Consider the following 21,788-nt stretch of genomic DNA (forward strand, 5'->3'; position numbering starts at 1 on the left):
ACTAAAACACATTTAGTTGCATAGCAAATCTGTCTGTGGACTTCCGTTCAGGTAAATGTGTAGTGTCGAAAGTGTTCCTATGCTACGTAGGCAGTTTGGCACAACTTTCATGAATGCCTGGAATTGATATAAACAGCAATTATGAATATCTAAATCATAATGAATATCTAAATCATACTCCTGGAAAGTATTTTTATACAGAAAATTAAATAAAAAATACATAGAAATTCGTCATTTGGTTCTTCGTCAACAATGAACATGAAATATTGATGGATTTAATGCTTTTCCCGTTATTCAGAAGTGTTGATGCTCTAAAATAAATAATGGACTTCTTTGTTATTTTTGTTACACACAGAAAGTTACTTTTTGAATTGTAAAGATCTGTTGAAACCAAAAAATACGCTTTAGCACATTAAATACAAACACATCTTCACTTGAAGTCAATCATAAAAAAATAGGACATGAATCATTCAAGTGCTACCCGGTAGTCCTACAGAAGAAGTTGAAAGGCTAAATGAAAAATTAATGTCTTTTATAAAATGTTCTTTGGAAATGAAAAAAAATAATATAACAATCATGCTCACCCCAAATGATGATTGTGTAGGATGTTCGTATCTAGGTGAGGACAGACCTGCACTAAAAGCCCATCCAAATGCATTTAGGACTCCTCCATTGTAGAGAAGGAAGACGGGGAAAAATCGATCACAGGACATATCAGCAGTAGTATCAAACCAATAATGGACACCTACAAAGTAAAGACTAATGTATTAGCAGTAATGTCAAACCAGTAATAAACACCTACGAATTAAAGAAATGTATCAGCAGTAATGTCAAACCAAAAATAAACACCTTCAAAGTAAAGAACAATTTATCAGCAGTAATGTCAAACCAATAATAAACACCTACAAAGTAAAGAACAATGTATCAGCAGTAATGTCAAACTAAAAAATGAACACCTTCAAAGTAAAGAACAATGTATCAGCAGTAATGTCAAACCAATAATAAACACCTACAAAGTAAAGAACAATGTATCAGCAGTAAGGTCAAACTAAGAAAAAAAGAACACCTTCAAAGTAAAGAACAATTTATCAGCAGTAATGTCAAACCAATAATAAACACCTACAAAGTAAAGAACAATGTATTAGCAGTAGGGTCAAACTAAAAAAAAAATGAACACCTTCAAAGTAAAGAACAATTTATCAGCAGTAATGTCAAACCAATAATAAACACCTACAAAGTAAAGAACAATGTATCAGCAGTAATGTCAAACTAAAAAAAAATGAAGACCTTCAAAGTAAAGAACAATTTATCAGCAGTAATGTCAAACCAATAATAAACACCTACAAAGTAAAGAACAATGTATCAGCAGTAATGTCAAACTAAAAAAAAATGAACACCTTCAAAGTAAAGAACAATTTATCAGCAGTAATGTCAAACCAATAATAAACACCTACAAAGTAAAGAACAATGTATTAGCAGTAGGGTCAAACTAAAAAAAAAATGAACACCTTCAAAGTAAAGAACAATTTATCAGCAGTAATGTCAAACCAATAATAAACACCTACAAAGTAAAGAACAATGTATCAGCAGTAATGTCAAACTAAAAAAAAATGAACACCTTCAAAGTAAAGAACAATTTATCAGCAGTAATGTCAAACCAATAATAAACACCTACAAAGTAAAGAACAATGTATCAGCAGTAATGTCAAACTAAAAAAAAATGAACACCTTCAAAGTAAAGAACAATTTATCAGCAGTAATGTCAAACCAATAATAAACACCTACAAAGTAAAGAACAATGTATCAGCAGTAATGTCAAACTAAAAAAAATGAACACCTTCAAAGTAAAGAACAATTTATCAGCAGTAATGTCAAACCAATAATAAACACCTTCAAAGTAAAGAACAATGTATTAGCAGTAATGTCAAACTAAAGAATGAACACCTTCAAAGTAAAGAACAATTTATCAGCAGTAATGTCAAACCAATAATAAACACCTACAAAGTAAAGAACAATGTATCAGCAGTAATGTCAAACTAAAATAAACACCTATAAAGTAAAGAACAATGTATTAGCAGTAATGTCAAACTAAAATAAACACCTTCAAAGAAAAGAACAATTTATCAGCAGTAAGGTCAAACCAATAATAAACACCTTCAAAGTAAAGAACAATGTATCAGCAGTAATGTCAAACTAAAATAAACACCTATAAAGTAAAGAACAATGTATTAGCAGTAAGGTCAAACTAAAAAAAATGAACACCTTCAAAGTAAAGAACAATTTATCAGCAGTAATGTCAAACCAATAATAAACACCTACAAAGTAAAGAACAATGTATTAGCAGTAGAGTCAAACTAAAAAAAAATGAACACCTTCAAAGTAAAGAACAATTTATCAGCAGTAGGGTCAAACCAATAATGAACGCCTAAAAAGTAAAGAACAATGTATTAGCAGTAGGGTCAAACCATTAATAAATACCTACGAAGTAAAAAATGTATTAGCAGTAATGTCAAACCAATGGTAAACACCTGCGAAGTACAGAATGAACACCTACAAAGTAAAGAACAATCTATCAGCAGTAATGTCAAACCAATAATAACACCTGCGAAGTAAAGAACAATGTATTAGCAGTAAGGTCAAACCAATAATGAACGCCTAAAAAGTAAAGAATGAACACCTACAAAGTAAAGAACAATGTATCCGCAGTGATGTCACGAAAAACGAAACCTACAAAGTCAATGACGCGTTTTCAAAGTGCAAAGAACAATGACACCGTTAAAGTGATGTATGGCGCCACATTATCTACCATCCAAGCTTACATTTTTACTGACTTAATATCTTTTCCTTTGGTAATACTTAAAGATTGACGATGGTGTAAAGAGACAGAAACTATAAATATTTGTTGACAAAAAATAATTTGTTCCGATGTATAATACAATTAGATACCGTTTATAATTAGTTATTTTAGCAGCGTATTTTTTTTTACTCTTCAAAGTGGAAATTTGAATACTTGCGCATTTTTGTGATTTAAGTTAATGGCTTCATTGAGGAGATTTTGCAATTCCATTTTCAAATTTGGCAAAGGAATTTCTTTGCCTCTTAATTATGAAGCTCTACGTCTTTTTAACCATACTTTTGTATATTTCACGTTGGAGACAAAACCTAGATATCAGTGGACCTTTTCACGAAATATCTTAAGACGACGAAAAATGTTTCCTATTCTCCACAAAGTATCTAAGCAATTGTGTGTCACAAAAAATCTATTTCTTTTTCATTTTCATATATTGTGAATAATCCTTTAGAAAATAATAATATATTATCAAACAAGAAAGTACAGAGTTGTCTAATTTTAATCTTAGTCGTAAGATTTTTTTGTGAAAATGGACTACTTGTAAACACAGTCTTTGGAATTTCATATCATCCGGAGTTTAGCTTTTAGTCTTCAGATATTTGTCATAATTGACGTTGTGTGTATATGTATCGTTTTTTGATGTAGATATTAAAATATTGCTATTTAATTGCTCACAAATTATTTAAAAAACATAATATCTAATAATAAGTTAAACAACAAAAAATACCCATGGCGGGGAAGCAGTGGCCTTTAACCCACAATGTAGATCCAATGTCGGATTCCTGATGGGGTATTTTGATAGAGGCCATAGGGTCAGTACTGTTCTGTATATAGAGATCTGTTCCAGTGCCCTGATGGCTAAACTGAGCAGCAGTGCGTCCATGTGTGCATATCGAATCTGAAAACAAATATAATACAATTCATTTTGCGGGAGATAGAAAGTTTCTATAAAAATGTCATAAAATGCCAAACATCATTCTGTATAATTCATGTTCAAAATAGTGCAATGCAACGGAAGATATTCAAAGTTTGAAATATTGGATATATACTTGGTGACACAAAGTAGGCTGTAATGTAGTGTTTGTCGCCGTCTTTGACCATTGGATGATTCTGAAGATTTGATGCCGGATATCCATTGCTTAGTCCTGTCGGTACCTATTAATGTAATTTTTTTTCAAAGAGTATCTATATACACAGCAAGGAAGTAAAAATAATATTGTAACAAAATATAATGGAAACAAATTAAGATATTGAAAATACTTGGTCACCTCAAAATAGCAATTGCTAATAATGTTTTCCTTTTAACAAATTGAATAGATTTTCAGAAAAAAAAATCTTTTCAGAGTCACGTATTTCAATGAAAGTGTTTTTAGAAAATAATGTATATACAGTACCCCAGCCTGAATGCCAGCGATGTAGCCGTTAACGTCATATATCAGGATGACAGCAGCGTCATTATTTTTCATGTATCTCTTTCCAAGGAAGTTAGGATGGCCTAAAGCAATATATATATATATATATATATATATATATATATATATATATATATATATATATATATATATATATATATATATATATATATATATATATATATATATATATATGGTTTTATGCTTTGCATTATGACATTATGATAATTTATCGGTGAATCAAATTAGTTTGAAAGATTTTTTTTCATGAAAAAGAATGGTAATTTCTAATTTATGATTATTCAATTATAATCAGCATGATATAAAAGTGTCATCATAGGAACATACATTCAGTAACTGATGTACACTCACAGGTGATGACAGGAAGATTTCAAAGTTATAACATAATGTGATCTCATCAACAGATATTCATCTACTCACCACATCCAGATATCATCAGATATAAAGCCTTAATTCATATCGATATTACAGATATCTCTACTCACCACATCCAGATATCATCAGATATAAAGCCTTAATTCATATCGATATTACAGATATCTCTACTCACCACATCCAGATATCATCAGATATAAAGCCTTAATTCATATCGATATTACAGATATCTCTACTCACCACATCAAGATATCATCAGATATAAAGCCTTAATTCATATCAATATTACAGATATCTCTACTCACCACATCCAGATATCATTGTGAAGCCTTGCTGTTTAGCGTCAACCTCCGTTCTCGGCATGTTGGCAAAGTTGTTACTATTTAGAGGGTTTAGGCCCCAAGTCACTGAAAGAGGCGAATAAAAACTATACATACATATGTTTTCTCTAACATTTTTACATTTATACGTACGTCTTCTTGTTTTATTATCTTTCGGGATACTATAGAATAAATCGAATAAATTGAATGATTTCTTGGTATGGATGTGAAAACATATTTTTCTTCCAAAATGTGATTTTCAATTAATATAGACAACCTGAGTCTATCCGTGATGTAAGAGAAAGGCAAAGTTCTGTAAAGAAAATCAAATCAAACAGACTATAATTCAACGTATATTCCTCTATTTGGATATACCTGATCCCTCATATTGCTATAAAAAATCCCAGTGGACCTTTTCACAAAATATCTTACGAATAAGACAAACAATCTAATTCTCAAACAAGCACATAAGATAAAATCCGTAACAAAAAAATCTTGTATTTCTGTTACAATAGCTTATATTGTGAATAATCGTTTTAGAGAAAAATGGATATCTTTATAAAGCTACAAACAGAGGGAAAAAGAGAAAGGGTTGTGCAATTTTTATCTTAGTCGTAAGATTCTTCTTAAAAAAAAGTATACTGAATTTCCTATGTATCTTGAGATTGTGTTTTTTCCCCAATGCTTTGTATTTTGAGACAGTTTTTGACACGAGGTGTAAGGGGTGTGTTTCAGTGGCTTGTAACCGTTTATCGTATCATTTACATATATGTAGAGGTCAAAGATTTCCACGATGCCAACCGTTACTGTAAATAGACTTCCAGCGTAGATAACCACTTTTACATTATGTACTTGTATTATTTAATAGTATTTTTAAATGCTACAAACTGAACTTCGATTTAAGCAGAAAACTAACCACTCACTTACCTTTCAATCCATCCCAGGGATGAGACTTTGCTGAAAAATTCAAAATCCAATTTTTAGTGCGTCTCTGATTTAGAGATAAATGTCAAGATTTGAAATATTGCAACAAACTATAAAATCTTCTGAAATCTTGAGAAAAAAATAAGTGTAAGACACTTACAGCCGAATAGGAATCCATTGCTTACACCAACAAGCACAACCAAATTGAGATACGTTGTCACAGCCATATTGATGGGTCAAGTAAGTCGAATGTAGATCTAGCTAATATATATAGCATTGAAGTATCATACATTGTTTTACTGCTTGGTGCTTCAAGATTCCCTATGATAAGAGGAAAAGTGCGGGCAAACATTGGAACATTCGATGATTCGGTAGAAGTGTCTAAAACTATGCTTTTCATCATCAGCACAGTGTCAGAGTCCTCGATAGTTTAAATAACGGCATTTGATAGTAAGCCCAATCACTGGATTCAGGTACTAGCCTTAAAATTAGACCCATTACCCCCTCAATTACATCATTTTAATTTCATTCTGTTGTAATGGGATAATACAACTCTATGTACAATGTCAATGTAACATATACAAAGATGTTTGATAAGGTTTTACGATTTGTATATTTAATTGCAAGTTGAAAGATTAAATGGGCTGGGGTTGGGGTTCAAGGATCAAGAGACACATTAATTCAAAAATTTATTTATGCCATCCCGTTAAAATAAGCAAAGTTTATAAAAACTCATGTCCTTTCCATAGTGAAGTAACTTAAATTTTCCTTGAAAAATTGTACAATTTATTTTTTTCCCTCCAATTTCTGTAAACTCCGGATAGAGTGGTAGAAGAAATTCTGGTTCAATAAGCTCTCTAACTGTAACTATTTTGCCCCCCTCATACTAAGAAATCCTTTGCATTCCTTTTTTGCCATGAAAATTTTAACGAAAATCATTACATTGTTGAAATAATGCGTTATTTTTAAATCAGCTTAAATAAATCAGTGGTTTATTAAACGGCGTTGACCTTACTAGGGAAAATATCGACAATCGAAAACCCAAGGAAATGTATTTACAAACATTCCATTTGAAATAACCATTGGGAATTAAAGAAATATTACCGTCTTTAAATTCTGGGTTTTCGTTGCTGTAATTCCGATATTTGGAATTAGCACTAATGATGTGCTAGCTTACTAAAAAGCAATAAATAGTCACTGAAGTATACCTAGAGGATTATTAAGAGATGGACTTCTTAGGAATAATTAACACATGTCGATCGTTACGATGAAAAGCTTTTAATTCAAATTAAAACGAATCGATAATAAAATCAAAAATATATATACATATTTATTACATTAAAATCAGTCTTATACAACTACACTGTTCAAAAATGAAACGCATGATAGGAATAAATACGTCGAATAATCAGTCATTCTACGATAAAAGGACCAATTCAGGGTATAAAACAGGAAAAAAATAATTGTTTCAGATAGCAAAATGAACATTATAATTCTCTATAGGACATATCAGTGAACTTGAAAAAAAAAAGAATTGTCCACAAATCTGGTATCGTTAGCTTTTTACAACAATTCCAATATACCATTGATTTTAAGGTAATGTTACGAAAGTTAATGCTTGATCAAGTCTTATTATTTTTTTAAAATTAAGCTGAATTAAACCAATTTTTTCGTTTCGGATGTTCAGTATAGAACGCTAAAGTATGATTCATGTATTTTCGCATAATTCAGATATTAAGTTAAAGTTTCGGGAAAAATATCGATACGGAAGTTAATCGTTACGGAAGTTAATTTCCAGCAATAAAAGTTAAAATTCTCGGCAATTGTTAAAATCAACGTTTGTTTTATGATGTTAAACAAAAGTATGAAGCATGTCGCTCCAAAATAATAATTTTTTGATACATTTAATGCAAAAATTTTCCTGAATAACCAATACGGAAGTTAAATTTTTAAGAGAGACTACTGTTTTTGTCTAATTCATTTTGTTATGTCGAAAATGTAATGGTCTAATATAGCTGACTCGCAACTAGATTCGATAATACTAGGTTCCGTGGTTACTTTCAGATAAGTTTCAGTTCTTTTTGAAATCTGCATTCTTTACGTAAAATTTAAAACAAAATCGTTACGGAAGTTTATTGATTTTCAGCGACATGCTATGATTTCGCATGAAAGAAGAAACATGTATTTCTTTGAAAGAAGTGGTTTGATTTCTTTTTATATAGGAAAAGAAACTTTTTAAAACATTCATTGCAATCTGTTCGGAACGTTTATACGGCTGAAATTTTCATCCTGAAATTTGTAAATGAATGAAGCGACAATAAGATTTGCACTGGAATACGTTTTTCAACACTTACATTGTGTTCATATCAAAACTGTAACTGCATATATATCGGTAAATATTTACAAAACCATGTGTGCATGTTAAGTCTAAGAGTTGAAAACGATCTTTAAATTTATAGCTAAAATATTACAACGGTAAATTTGTAAGCGACATAAAAAAAATCCTTAATGTTTTGTAGAATGACTGTAATATAATACAATAGTTTTGTCAGACCTTTTTTTGATAAACATAATTCATTCGTGTAAAAATTCATTTATTTTTAATAATAGTTCAATTAAGTCCTCAGGTGACCTTAAAATGTTTGACTGAAATATAAAATATGCAACGCATTATAAAAAAATACTCAAACCCCATAATTCACTCCGTTAATAGTACTTTATATTAAACGTGTTTCCAAGAATAGCACATCATACAGAACAAGATTGATTTCTTTTGTCAACTTATCAGAGCCCATCTTCCAGGAAGTCATGTAATATGAGGATTTTGAATAAAAATTGAGCACACAGGAGTCTATTTTTCTTCGTTACACATTTATTTAGAAACATCTTATATTGACATGTATTTACGCTAGAAACGAGTGATACACACTAAGATAGTTTAATCTGATACACTGTATATATATTTTTAGCTCACCTGAACTGTAATCTGAAGTGAGATGACCACTCGTTATCCGGCGTCCATCTGCCCCGCTATGTGTCTCACCAACCATCTGTATACGTAAAATTTACGCATGTTTACTTCTCTAGAACCACTGGACAAATTTCGATCTAACTTGGCCAAAACACCCCTGATAAGGGAGATTCAAAATTGTTTAAAAAGGGCCATGCTCTTTCCCAAGGAGAAACAACCAAAAAAGGCAAAAACAGAATGGGATCATTTAAAAATCTTCTACTCAAGAACCATTGGGTCAGAAAACTTAGTGAAAGGTTCCTGGCAAGGTGTAGATACTAAATCATTCAAATCATGGCCCTGTGTAAGATTGGGCCAAATTATGAAAATTCAAATTCCAAAATCTTTGGGACATCATCGATCTACCTCCTGAATGAAAATGAAAATTTTGAAACCTTATTATTGTACATCTGCAGGACACCACCATGCAATTATATTCCGAACCATGGTCTGATTGAGTGATTGTTGTTTTACGTCCCATTCGAGAATTTTTCACTCATTTAGAGACGTCACCATATACCGATAAAAAGCTTCAAATTTAGACATTTACTCGGTACTCATGGCCATTGAGCAGTGAGGGTTCTTTCTTGTGCCAAGTTGACTAATAATCATATTCCGAAAGAAAATTTGGCATAAGCTCTTGATCAACAGGACACAGCAGATTTTGTAGGGCAAAAGTAGGGCAAAAGTCGATTTTAATCCCTTATTTGGACCCAGGATTAAAAGGAAAAGTCTGAATTCTTCTTGCACATATGCAAGATGGTTTGTCTACTGAATTGACTGTAAGAGAATTTAAGTTTGAGGAAAAAGATGATGTGGCAGATGGACCGACAGGAATAACAACAATATACTCTAATTTTCCTTAGAAATTTGTGTATAAAACAGTTGGTAAATGAAAGAAAGAAATAGTCTGTAATTGTATTTCTTTTATTTGAAAGTTGAGGTAAAAATCTTTGGTTTTTTAACTGAAACAAAATATGATGTGGAAAACACGAGAGAAATACTTAATCGCAGAGTAAGTCAGTCTGTGGACGTCCATTAAGGTAAATATGAAGTGTTGAAAGTGTCCCTGCTTTGTCAAGACAACTAGGTATAATTTTCATAAATGCCTGAAATGAGAGAAATGAGAAGAAAAACAATCAATGCGTGACTTTAGATTCATTTATAGCTGTAGTTGCTTTCCTGTCTCCTTTCAATAAATAAAGAATAATACTGATGCATGATTATTAATTTCACAATTAATTATTAATTGTTTTATTTATCAAAAAAGTGAAAATTATAGTCCCTGAAACACTTCCGAAGAATTTTCAATTTCATAAATTTCAATGTTTATGCAAAAAGGCTAGACAATTCCTTTGTAAAGTTTGCATTTGGTTTACGTGCCTTTATGCAAGAAGACGTTAATGGATGTTTGAAAACGGTGTACGACTCAATTTCTTTTAATTTATGTGCGCTACAATTCGGAAGCATGCCAGTTTTGAATGTTCCTTTTTAATGAAGTATGAAGATAACGAACAGTTATCAAGCTCAAAAGTCAATTGTTGGAACAAACAAAAAAATTGGGAGTAGAGCAAACATGGACCTCTAAAAACATCAGAGGTGGGACCAGGTGTCATAGGGGAGTAAGCATCTCCTATCAACCGGTCACCCCGATGTGTGCTCTTTGTCATGATGGGGCAACCGGAAAAGTCCATAGACAATTCAGTGTGAAATAAATGGCATAACAATTTGAATGAAAGAAAAAAAAACCAACTCAACATTCGACTTAACTATATAGATTGTATTTGCTAATAAGTCCATTGTTTGCCAAATGTTGACTTTAAACGGGACTGTTGATATCATTGTATCATCAACTTATTTGTCAGTAGCTGTGAAGTCATCACGTTTATCATAAATTTTGTTGTTTGATTGCCATTAATGTTTTGCTAGTAAAATATCCAAATATGAAACAGATGTATCAGACTCTGTGGTGTCTTTTATTTCGAGTTCAAAGGGATATATCGAATCAACATAAGAAAGAAAATGAACATTGGTAATATATAGATAAAGTCTATATATCTAAATGTCAAATTAAAGGCTACAGCAAGAGACTTTTTTCATGTAGAAGTTTTTGAATAAATTCATATGAATACAAAAATAGTTCTGCTTATAACGGGGCGCAATAAGTACCCATAGAAATTCCAACATATTGTTGGAAGACTTGATCTCTAAAGCTACATAGAAATTGTCAATCAGAAACTTAAGCATTTTAACTGTGTGTACAATCAGTTTTTTTTTTTCTGCAGATGACCAGTGACAAGGTATTTAAATTTACTAGTTCCATTTTTATTGAAAAAGCAGCTGTCTATATGATGTCAAAAAATCTACACTTTAATTTACACATCACTCTGCTTTAAGAATTTGAAATTAAACATTTATGAAAAACCATTTTCAAAAACTGTAATTTGTTTAAATATGTCCAAATCAATGAGAAAGCCGTTCATGGCCAGTAATATCATCAATGATGTGAAACAATGCTTCTGGTGAAATGTTTATCATTACTTCACTCCATTCCTTACCCCTTTTTGAATGGAGCGGTTCGAAAATCTGTATGCCAACAGATTTTGACTTTTAAAGGAAATCCATTTTGTCACATTTTTTAAAAAGATTTTTTAAATTAAAAATACACGAATTTCGATTGCAAAACTGTAAATATTTTAAAATCAATGCTAGTATCCTTACTTTAAATGATGAGTGGGAAGGGTGTTCGTATCTTGGTGACGAAAGTTCTGCCTTAAAAACCCAACCAAATGCATTTAAGACTCCTCCATTATATAAAAGAAACATGGGGAAAAGTTGCTCACATGACATGTCAACGGTAGTATCATACCAATAATGAACACCTACGACATAAAAGCAAAATAATCCTAATGAAAATGGTATAATAATAAATTAAATTACTTTAATTTGTGATTTATTTTGCTAAAAAGTTAGAATAATAAGTAACAAGAATTCAATACAATAAATTGATTATCTTTAGTACAAGTACAATTAAGTTTATATAGGGTTTGTGTCGCATGGCAAAATATTTTAACACATGCAAATGTGAATGATCATGTTTCTAATGGCACGTCAACGTTGATATTCCATCTTTTCCATTTGTATAGTATAATTTTCCATTTATATTCTTTAATGTTCCATTTGTATTGTATAATGTTTATTTGTATTGTATAATTTTCCATTTGTATTGTATAATTTTTATTTGTATTGTATAATTTTCCTTTGTATTGTATAATTTTTATTTGTATTGTATAATTTTCCATTTGTATTGTATAATTTTACAATACAAATGGAAAAGTATACAATACAAATGGAAAATTATACAATACAAATCAGAAATTATTAGGGATGTCAACGAGTGCCCGGTTAACCGGGTACTCGATCGAACGTCCGAGTATCGAATACTAAAAATGGTACTCGGTTACTCGGATGTGTATTTTTTCTTATTTCAAAGTACATCTTTTTATCAAAAACTTAACAAAAAATAACTCAAATATGCATACGGGTAATTAGCGTTTCGTCATCTACACATGAAAACACCCGTTATCGCCTATGGCTGTGTATATACAGTAATTAGTAACCAATCACCTGGTACGCAGCTGTTCTTACCTATTGTGGTCCTTAATTTTTGATAGCTTCAATGATTGTTTTTTTTTTTCAGTGAACATCGTTTAATTTGGTCTATCATCTTCAAATCATTTTAAAATTATTTAGCTAATATACGGCAGCGAAATTGGACGTGCATAAAAATGCCGTTACCCACTTCAAAATAAGTAAAGATTCCGAAAAAAAAATTTTAAAGTCAGTTTCCATGGTATGTTTAGTGTATAAGGGGGAAACAACCAACATATGAAAAAATATTAGACTAGCGATCCAACGATATCCGTACCTTCTCTTTCGCTACTAGTCTAATAATCACAAACCTGCGTAACAGATTGTCCTCCTTTTGCGGTGATGAAATAGATCCTAAACAAGAACTGTAAACCATTTGTAAATTGTGTCTTTTGTATTTATTTAGAACCAAAAATCATTTCCGTTGGACTCCATGTTTATTATATACATTCATAAATTGTGATAAAAACAGCTTTGGTCAATCGAAACTTCTCGGGCCTTTCCGACAAGCGGAAAATAACCTTGAATGTGTTACGTAGGCGTCCATTACAACCCCCCCCCCCCTTTTCATAAACTTTGCAATAAATGTAAGGAGACCTATTATCTGTAGAGTTTGGAGCTTAACTTTATTGAATGTAGAAATATCACCTAAAATATACTACAGGAGTGACCTTTAACTCTGTCTTTCCAATGCTTTAATAAATAGGAAGCGACTCCATCTTTTATAAATTTTTAACATCCGGTGATGTTACATTCGAGGTTGTTTTTCCGACCTCTGACGGAAAGACCCGAGATGATGCGATTGCTTTGGGGTTTAACAAATTAACAATTAAAAAATTAACAAACTTGTATTAATTTACATTTTTATCGAGTACCCGGGCACTCGACTGGAAAAACGTCAGAGTAACCGATTATCAAAAATTGACCAATTTGACATCCCTAGAAATTATACAATACAAATGGAAAATTATAAAATACAAATTGAAAATTATACAATACAGATGGAATATTATGAAATACAAATAAAAATACAATACAAATGAAAAAATAAAGAATACAAATGGAAAATTTTACAATACAAATGGAAAATTATACAATGCAAATGGAAAAGATCGAATATTGTAACGTTTGACATGCCATAACTTCTGAAGCATCGATGAACTTATCATGAGAGCTATACTACACTCTAGGTGAAAATAAAGAATCTTTCAAACAAACAAATATCTAATAATGTATAAATGTTTCTGGTTGCCAGTAATTTTTCTGTTAATTTTCTATCAGTTTTTTGTTCTCACTTTATCAGATCTGATATTGATGGACTATTGCTGCACAACATAAATCTTATGAACTTAAGCATCTGATTACACATGTTATGTTTGGAAGTTTGCAATGTTGAAAATTAATTAAAATGCTGGTCAAAGAGATTTATTTAGCAAACAGAATAGTACAATACAAATTCTACTATTCTATAATGGAAAAAATATTTAAAAAAAAAATTAATGTAAACAATATTTATATAAGTCTTATTGATATTAATTAGAAGTTTTTAAAGTTTTTCTATAACATGTAATACAAACAAGCAATGCATTCTTCAGAAAATAACTGTTTACCCATAGATGGGAAGCAGCGACCTTTGACCCATTTTGTCGATCCAATGTCGGATTCCTGATGGGGAATTTTGATAGACTCCATAGGGTTAGTACTATTCTGTATATACAGATCGGTCCCTGTACCCTGAGTGCTAACCTCACCAGGGGTGCGCCCACGTGCACATATCAAATCTGTATGGAAAATATATATTTGAAAGCAATTTTTTCAAAATACTTTAAGATTATAATCTATAGATTATTTTACTCTAATACGTAACTATTTTTAGAAATAATTATCAGAATTAAATTTATACCTGGTGACACAAAGTAAGCTGTAATGTAATGGTTGTCAAAATCTCTCACAAATGGATGTTTCTGGAGCACTAATGAAGGATATCCATTGCTCAATGTTGTAGGTATCTGTTAATTCAAAAGTCAAGTTGTCTTCATTAAATTAGATTGTTCGAACTCTTTCAAAGATTTTGCCAATAACCATATGAATGCGAAGTAAATTTTTTGTATATTTCGTATAAAAATGAAAAATATATGATAGAGATTATAATCCTCATTGTCTTTCATGCAAGGTTTTGTGATTTCGGAACTCCACACAAACCCTTGACATAAGTCGTTATTTAAAAGTTTGGCAAGAAAGTTACTATTTCATTTGTTCCTGGTCTAGGACTGGAACCAATCAGAAAACAGCTTTTATTGTAGGTAAGTTTTGTACATTGTAAGCAAATATGACTCGTCTTTAAAACTGAAAGTGTCAATATTGTAGGATTTGTGACTAGTTACTTTAAATAAAACATCAGGGATTAATTTTTTGAAGATCGTCCTCCTTACAATCACAAAAGATATGCTCTGGAGTTGGGCAATTTGATAACAGCGGATTTGAAAAATATATTCTCATTGGTAAGTTTGTAATTACCCATTACGTCATGTGTAATCACAAGCCCAACTTTTAAATAACGACTTATGTCAAGTGTTTGTGTGGAGTTCCGAAATCACAAAACCTTGACATTGTGAGGATGAGAGATTATGGGCATATTAATTATGCTAAGATAGAGTATTTATATAAAATGCAAAACATCAGTCAAATTCAAGTTTTAAATAATAAGAATAATAGTAATATAATTAAAGATATAATTAGACTTGTTAAATGAAATATGATTTTATCTTCTTTAGTTATTCATTCTAAATTAATAAAATGTTTACAGATACCTTACTTACATGTTGCTAAATTTAATGACGCAAGTTTTCTATGACAATACTGTTTGTGTCACATATTTCAATGACAGCTTTCATTAAAAGCATTGAATTGTAATTTTTATTTTTTACATTCATTGCGTCATTACACGGCTCAGTGAGCTGCACAACTGTTCTGAGAAATTGAATAATATGCGGGTTAGGAAAATTAGTCTGCACAGACGATCTTGGAAGAACATGATTGACGTCATTTTTAAAAAAAAAATAAAACTTCGCTTCTTTTAATAATTTATGTCAGTTTTAATTAATGCAAGCCATACTTGTATTGTAAAATGAGGGAATTGCCGTCCAACCTTAAAGTCAATTTTGCTTTTCGCTTATGATGTACTACATTCAACGTTTCTTGGCGTCATGATAAAAAATCATCGCTTTAATTTTTTGTCCTCCTCGTCTGACCGTGTTATAATATACAGAAGTTTCAATATACTTTTTAAGAAAAATAAACATCGAATGTTGATAGATGGCCTTGAAAGCATACGTACCCCTGCTTGGATACCAGCAATGTAGCCGTTGACGTCATAAATTAGGATGACTGCAGGGTCATTGTCTTTCATGTATCTCTTTCCAAGAAAATTGTCATGTTCTAAAAGTGAATTACAAAATTAATGTATTTAAAAATATCATTACTTCTTCAATTCGGAAATACTAAAGTATGAAGTGGTTAGATAATTCAGATTATGATTAAGAAATTTTCATAATCTAGATTGTCTTTCTAGTACATGTGTCTATCTACTTTCATTTAGCTAAATGTTTTCTTTTATATAACACTATTAAAGGCAACGCGTATCTATATCCATATAAACACGGGTTCCTCGCGTCATAAACGTTCGACGTAATTTCTCAGTGACGTCATAAAGGGTCGAGGCGCAATCAGTGGATCAAACATGTGCCGTTGGGTTTGAAAAAAAAAACCGTTTCACGTGTTAAATATTATAATCAGGCAAATATAAAATATGAATAAATCACAAATGTAAATATAAGCAATAAGGTATCATTTTAAAACATCTATCGGGCTATAAATACGGGTTGGTACGAGATCAAATTTACCATAAAGCCCTTCGGGCTTTATGGAATTTGATCTCGTGACCAACCCGTATTTATAGCCCGATAGATGTTTAAAAATGACACCTTATTTCTTAAATATACTTACCACATCCTGATATTATTGTAAAGCCTTTCTGTTCAGCCTCGGCCTCTGTTCTGGGCATATCGGCAAAGTTGTTACTACTGAAAGGGTTTACACCCCAAGTCACTGAAAATTGCAAAGTTGTTGCTCGTCATTTAAAGGTTTATATATTTATATACCCCAAGTCTCTGAAAATTGCAGCAAAATTGTCACGATTAAAGAGTGTTGAAAATTGCGATTTTTTTTTTACTAATAATATTAAAGGGGTAGTATCCTAAGTCACTGAAAGTTGTATGCTTTTGGTTTTGAATAAAATGGTTTTTTTTCTACTTGTGGTATGTAAAACTAGCTTGGGCACTTAATACGAGATATATTTCAAAACCATTGAACAAAGCAGTAAATGGCGTACAGGCCCATATCAAAGGTTTTAAAAGTAGGGGCCAACTTCTCCAAAAAAAAAAAAATAATAATAATAAAAAAATAAAAAACGAACTAAACTGTCCAAAATTGAAAACCCTTAGGGGGGGTTACAAGCGGTTGAGGACAATCACCCCCCCCTCCCACCACCATCTCCGATATAGACTCCAGAGCCATTTTGACTTTTTTTTCTCATAAATTATCTTTCAATGTCATAATCATGATATTATCTATACTATCAATTTGAAAAATTACCTAAAACAAATACTTTATAAAAAATTCCACACATGTGCACTCTATGCATATATACAATATGACATTGAAAGATAATTACGGCCTGAAGCACCTGTGAAATATGCCAGCGTCTGTATATCAAATGCTCGAAAACGCCATCATACCGAATTGTACTGAAAATTATATTGAATTATACTTCCGGAAAAAAAGTATAATGTAACTGTGACATGAAGGGAATAACTTAAAGACCCAATTTTTTTACCGTACGGTTACCTGAGGAGGGGGAGTGGTCTAGGTAGTATTGGTGTTATTTACCTGGAGAGCCCCAATACCCAAGATGTCAAAAATTCCTATACACGCTGCATTACACAGGAAGTCCGGCTTTTGGTAATCAGGATCAACATTACGCGTTTTGTGCATAATTTTGAGTAAAATTATTTAAAATAAATTATGTACTAAAATATAAAATTTGTATACTTAGCGTTTTCGTCGATATCTTTTGAAGAAAAAAAATTAAAAAGAAATATCTTTTTAAAAATCGTAAAATAAAAAAAAAACGAGTGAAAACTACAAAGCAATCGTATCAATATTTTAATCGCCAATAAAAGAAATTATTATAAAATATTAAGTGTGAATATCGAAATAAAAAGATTCCACTTATTGTGTGGACATTTATCAGGATCGGAATATTATTTACTTTTCTGGCGAACAACGGTGTACAAATATTCGACATTACCGAGGGTCCGTGTTCTTATGCCCTGTTTACAGATTTGGATATAAAAAGAATCTTTCGTACGTAATTCATAGCGTTAGATACAAGATACTTTATCTATATTAGTATAAATATCTTTTCTTATTTAATCCATTATATTCTGTTGTTATAATTTTCAAATGGTGGGGGAGGGGTCGATTGTTTTCAATGACGGCGAATTGATCGAGTTTCTGTCGACAAGGGCATTACGTACATTCTTAAAATCAAGGCACAGGTTGAATAAAGGGCTCGGAAGAATTATCGGTCTGTGCTGCTACAGAAACTTCTCTCTTCGTATCTCAGTTATTGAAGGAAGAGAGGGCTTGAATATCCCTAATTTTTCTTCGAAAAGTTCTACAGTTATCTTGGACGTTTTATCTCTAACAAGTACAGAACAGCAGTGGAGATTGAATAAAAAAAATTACGATGTCATCATTTAATTATCTACTCTCAATTATTTTTTAAAAATAAAATTATCAACCAATATAACAGCGACATGAATTTTTTTAACCAGAGTGTATACCAAGCGACCTATCACGCGGTACATGAAAGCGTTTGACGCGTGACCAGGTAATTGTTTTCAAAACATGCAAACTCAGATTATCAGGTAGCCCACGTAGCTGGCCCGTCAATCAAATCAGAAGCTATTCAAAAAATCATCTGAATATGTGTTTATTCTAAACGTCCACATGATATGACATCACCTCGCCATTTCTTACCTGTCGATGTATTTCTTAGCTTGTTTTTTTTTAATGATTGACAGGCGGTATACTATTGATCTTGAATTAGGTAGATTTTGGGGGCCTTAACATAAAATTGGGTGTTTAAATACTAGTAAATCATCATATGATTACATAGTTTTTAAGAGGAGAATTTTGATCTTTTGGTCATAAAAGCATATCGATAGTATTATTTTGCATATGTGTATTTTTTCAAGTGCAAGAATTAGGGTCAAATTCGATTGATTGGGTACTTAAATATAAATATAACGAATTGACTTTCTAATACCATTACGTCGAAGAGTATGATTAGTTCCGATATCATTTACCTTTCAAACCGTCCCAAGGATGCAGCTTTGCTGAAATGTACAATTTACAAAAGTGTTATCCAAATATTCAAAAATAATTAATTTATTCAAATATTGAAACTGACTTTAAAAGTAACATGAAACTCAACACATTTATGAAAGAACTTACATCCAAAAAGAAATCCATTGCAGGCTCCAACAAGTACGACGAGACGGGAATACATGGACGAAGCCATGAAAAGGTGGTGGAAGTATAATGAGGACAAACGTCTTTATATGCAGCTCTGTTTCAATAGTGAACGTTATTTCAATAGTGGTTACAAGCTGTGTTTGGTTTTGAAATGCTTTCTCAACCACTATTGAAATAATTATTTCAATAGTGGTCGTTATTTCAATAGTGGTTGCAACACAGCTCTGTATAAATTGTGTGTAAAATTTCATTGCAGCTGCTTTTTGGACTTTGAAATGGCAATTTTGCATACAAACAGGATTAATTTATCATTTAGAGAACATACGATCTTGTGAAAACTAGATATGACTTTGTGATGCAGAGGTCCCGGTTACTTTTCCCGGTCCAGCAATACATTTTTTTATATCATTGTCATTATTATTAACAAAATGTACCACCACACAATCCCAAGTACATGTAGATTAGAATTTGATCAAATTAGGGCCCCGGGGGTAGGCGGAGGGAAATGGAAGATCAAAGTTTTCTATCTATGGGGGGTACACAAAATGAAATTATACAATCTTCTTTCGAAGAACAGCAGGCCCATGCATGATAAGTCATATCAATATTGATTGCGCCCATGACAAAAAGGTCATTATGACAGTTTTTCTAGATGAAAGAAATAACGTCATAAAGATGTGACGCCGGTAACGGAGAGACGGTGAGCGTCGACGAAGATTTTTTTTTAAATCCACGTGTTTAATGTTTTGACACGTCTAGTTTTTCATTTATATAAATTATTTAATTTGTTTCAGGATCTTTGTGTCCACTGGTTTTAAATAAAATTTTATTCGAGATCGGTTTCTTTACTAGCTATATGTTTTTGATCTTCATGTACATGTATATTCAATTTCCTAGAAGCTTATGACAAGGTGATTTTCTGACTAATGAATATGGAGGAACGAATGTGATTTTGATATGTATAGAGCAGTCTGAGGTTACATGCTGGACAGGAACATATTTCTAAAATATTGCAGGGGGAATTAATTATTTTCCTCTATAAGATCCGCTCCGCTTTTCTCAACTCTTGGTGTAAACTTCTGTTGTAAAATGTTTTATACGTCTAATTTGGTTTAAAAATGAAACTCAACACACGTTTTTCCTATGGAAAAGTATTTATTCCAATTTTTCACAAATCCAGCGAAGAATACACGTGTAAGAATGAAAGACGGAACATTGTATGGAAGCATCCTCGGATAATGTACATTCAGCTATGTTTAAATCAAGGTCCTCGGGGGTAGGGCTTCAATATAGGATCGATCGAGAAAGCAAGGCCAACTAAATCATATTAATATGAAAACATTCCTAAGATGTGTGGATTTATTTTTTTCTTCAAATCTTGAATTTTAGGTAAGAAAATATTTATCATCAGATTTTACATAACGCCAATGCTCAGGGGAAAAAATTGAAAATTCTTTTTACAGAACAGCAAAACCATGTATAATAGGTCATATTGAAGCATCTGCATTACCACATTGATTCAAAGTCTGTTAACGCATTGAGGCTATGTAGAGGTCAAAATATGGGGAGGACCAAACATTTTTATGGGAATAACAATCTTCCTTTATACAGGGCCAAGGTGACTCAGATGAACATTGTGACCCATGGACCTCTTGTTGTTTACCAGTAATTGAAAGGAAATATTCAAATACATGTATTCATGAAAATCGTTCGATACGTAAAATACTAGAAAACCACTGTTTTTTAAAAATCATATGTTCAATATCTTTGTTCGTATAAGAAACAGATTGTGCACAGTGTAATGAATCATCCAACAATTTTTTTTTAATATAAAATAATCATACCTGATTTTTTTTTACACAGAAATAAATTACCGTTTTTACTACAATGCCAAACAAACTAGAGAATTGATCTAAAGAAGTTTCCATACATGTACTTACCTCTGTCTTATTTCCTTGCCTTGACTATAAATTCATGTATTCCAACCTCAATATTAAAACGTAACGTAATTTGGTTATGACGTCATTAGTTTACATTTTTAAAAGGGGAGATAATCTAGATAAATTACATCCGTGTACATTACGTCCAGTGAACCCTAACTCCGTCACCATGGCTTTTTTTCAAGTTTAGTTTTCTCCCTTCATCTTAAACGTGTAAACATAGAAAATTAGTTTTGAAGATTTAAAATAGTATTAAAATGTATTTTAGGAAAAGTATCAACAACAGAAAAAATAACGTTAATATAACGTATTTTATATGTAATAACGTCACGCTACGTAATCTCGAACGTGTAGCGTATTAGGGCAAGTTGAGACGAAAAATAAAACATTTTTGCTGTATTCAATATGGTATGTCATATTAATCCTTTAGCAAAGACCTTCATAAATATGACTGACAAGTAAAAATGGGCATATTGACGCACATGTCGGAGGTATCGATGGAATAGCGCATAAAGGAAAAAGCACTTACTGATTTCACATAAAATATGATAGATACAATAGATCACGTGTAATTGTTATTTATTTTTGACGCATTCTTGAACTTGACTGTAATAATTTCTCGGCATTTGATTGTAGATTTTCAGCATGTAAAAAATGATGTCACAATCGCATTCGTTTACAAAC

At 31.5% G+C, this 21,788-nt stretch overlaps 2 protein-coding genes across 3 annotated transcripts; both read right to left on the minus strand.

Annotated features, from left to right (window-relative positions):
* On the minus strand, positions 1–6,152 carry LOC133178102 (uncharacterized). The gene is made up of 8 exons (XM_061312865.1): positions 6,064–6,152; positions 5,907–5,936; positions 4,965–5,066; positions 4,246–4,346; positions 3,901–4,006; positions 3,579–3,749; positions 585–745; positions 1–117 (listed from the first exon to the last, which is right to left on the minus strand). Exons 1-8 carry the CDS (start codon positions 6,128–6,130, stop codon positions 13–15), a joined length of 843 nt encoding a protein of 280 aa, XP_061168849.1. The 5' UTR covers positions 6,131–6,152; the 3' UTR covers positions 1–12.
* A 3,670-nt stretch (positions 6,153–9,822) lies between these two features.
* On the minus strand, positions 9,823–21,166 carry LOC133178113 (uncharacterized). 2 transcript variants are annotated; one of them, XM_061312880.1, is made up of 9 exons: positions 21,105–21,166; positions 19,144–19,258; positions 18,996–19,025; positions 16,570–16,671; positions 15,902–16,002; positions 14,468–14,573; positions 14,196–14,345; positions 11,635–11,795; positions 9,823–10,022 (listed from the first exon to the last, which is right to left on the minus strand). In XM_061312880.1, exons 2-9 carry the CDS (start codon positions 19,208–19,210, stop codon positions 9,918–9,920), a joined length of 822 nt encoding a protein of 273 aa, XP_061168864.1. In that variant the 5' UTR covers positions 19,211–19,258; positions 21,105–21,166; the 3' UTR covers positions 9,823–9,917. The 2 variants fall into 2 exon arrangements, with proteins under 2 accessions (XP_061168864.1, XP_061168858.1); XM_061312874.1 differs by having other exon boundaries at positions 14,175–14,345.
* Positions 21,167–21,788: the final 622 nt, after the last annotated feature.

This window comes from Saccostrea echinata, unplaced genomic scaffold (assembly GCF_033153115.1).
Source record: "Saccostrea echinata isolate AGI-Se365-2 ecotype Australia unplaced genomic scaffold, CSIRO_AGI_Sech_v1 ptg000001l, whole genome shotgun sequence".
NCBI lineage: Eukaryota > Metazoa > Mollusca > Bivalvia > Ostreida > Ostreidae > Saccostrea > Saccostrea echinata.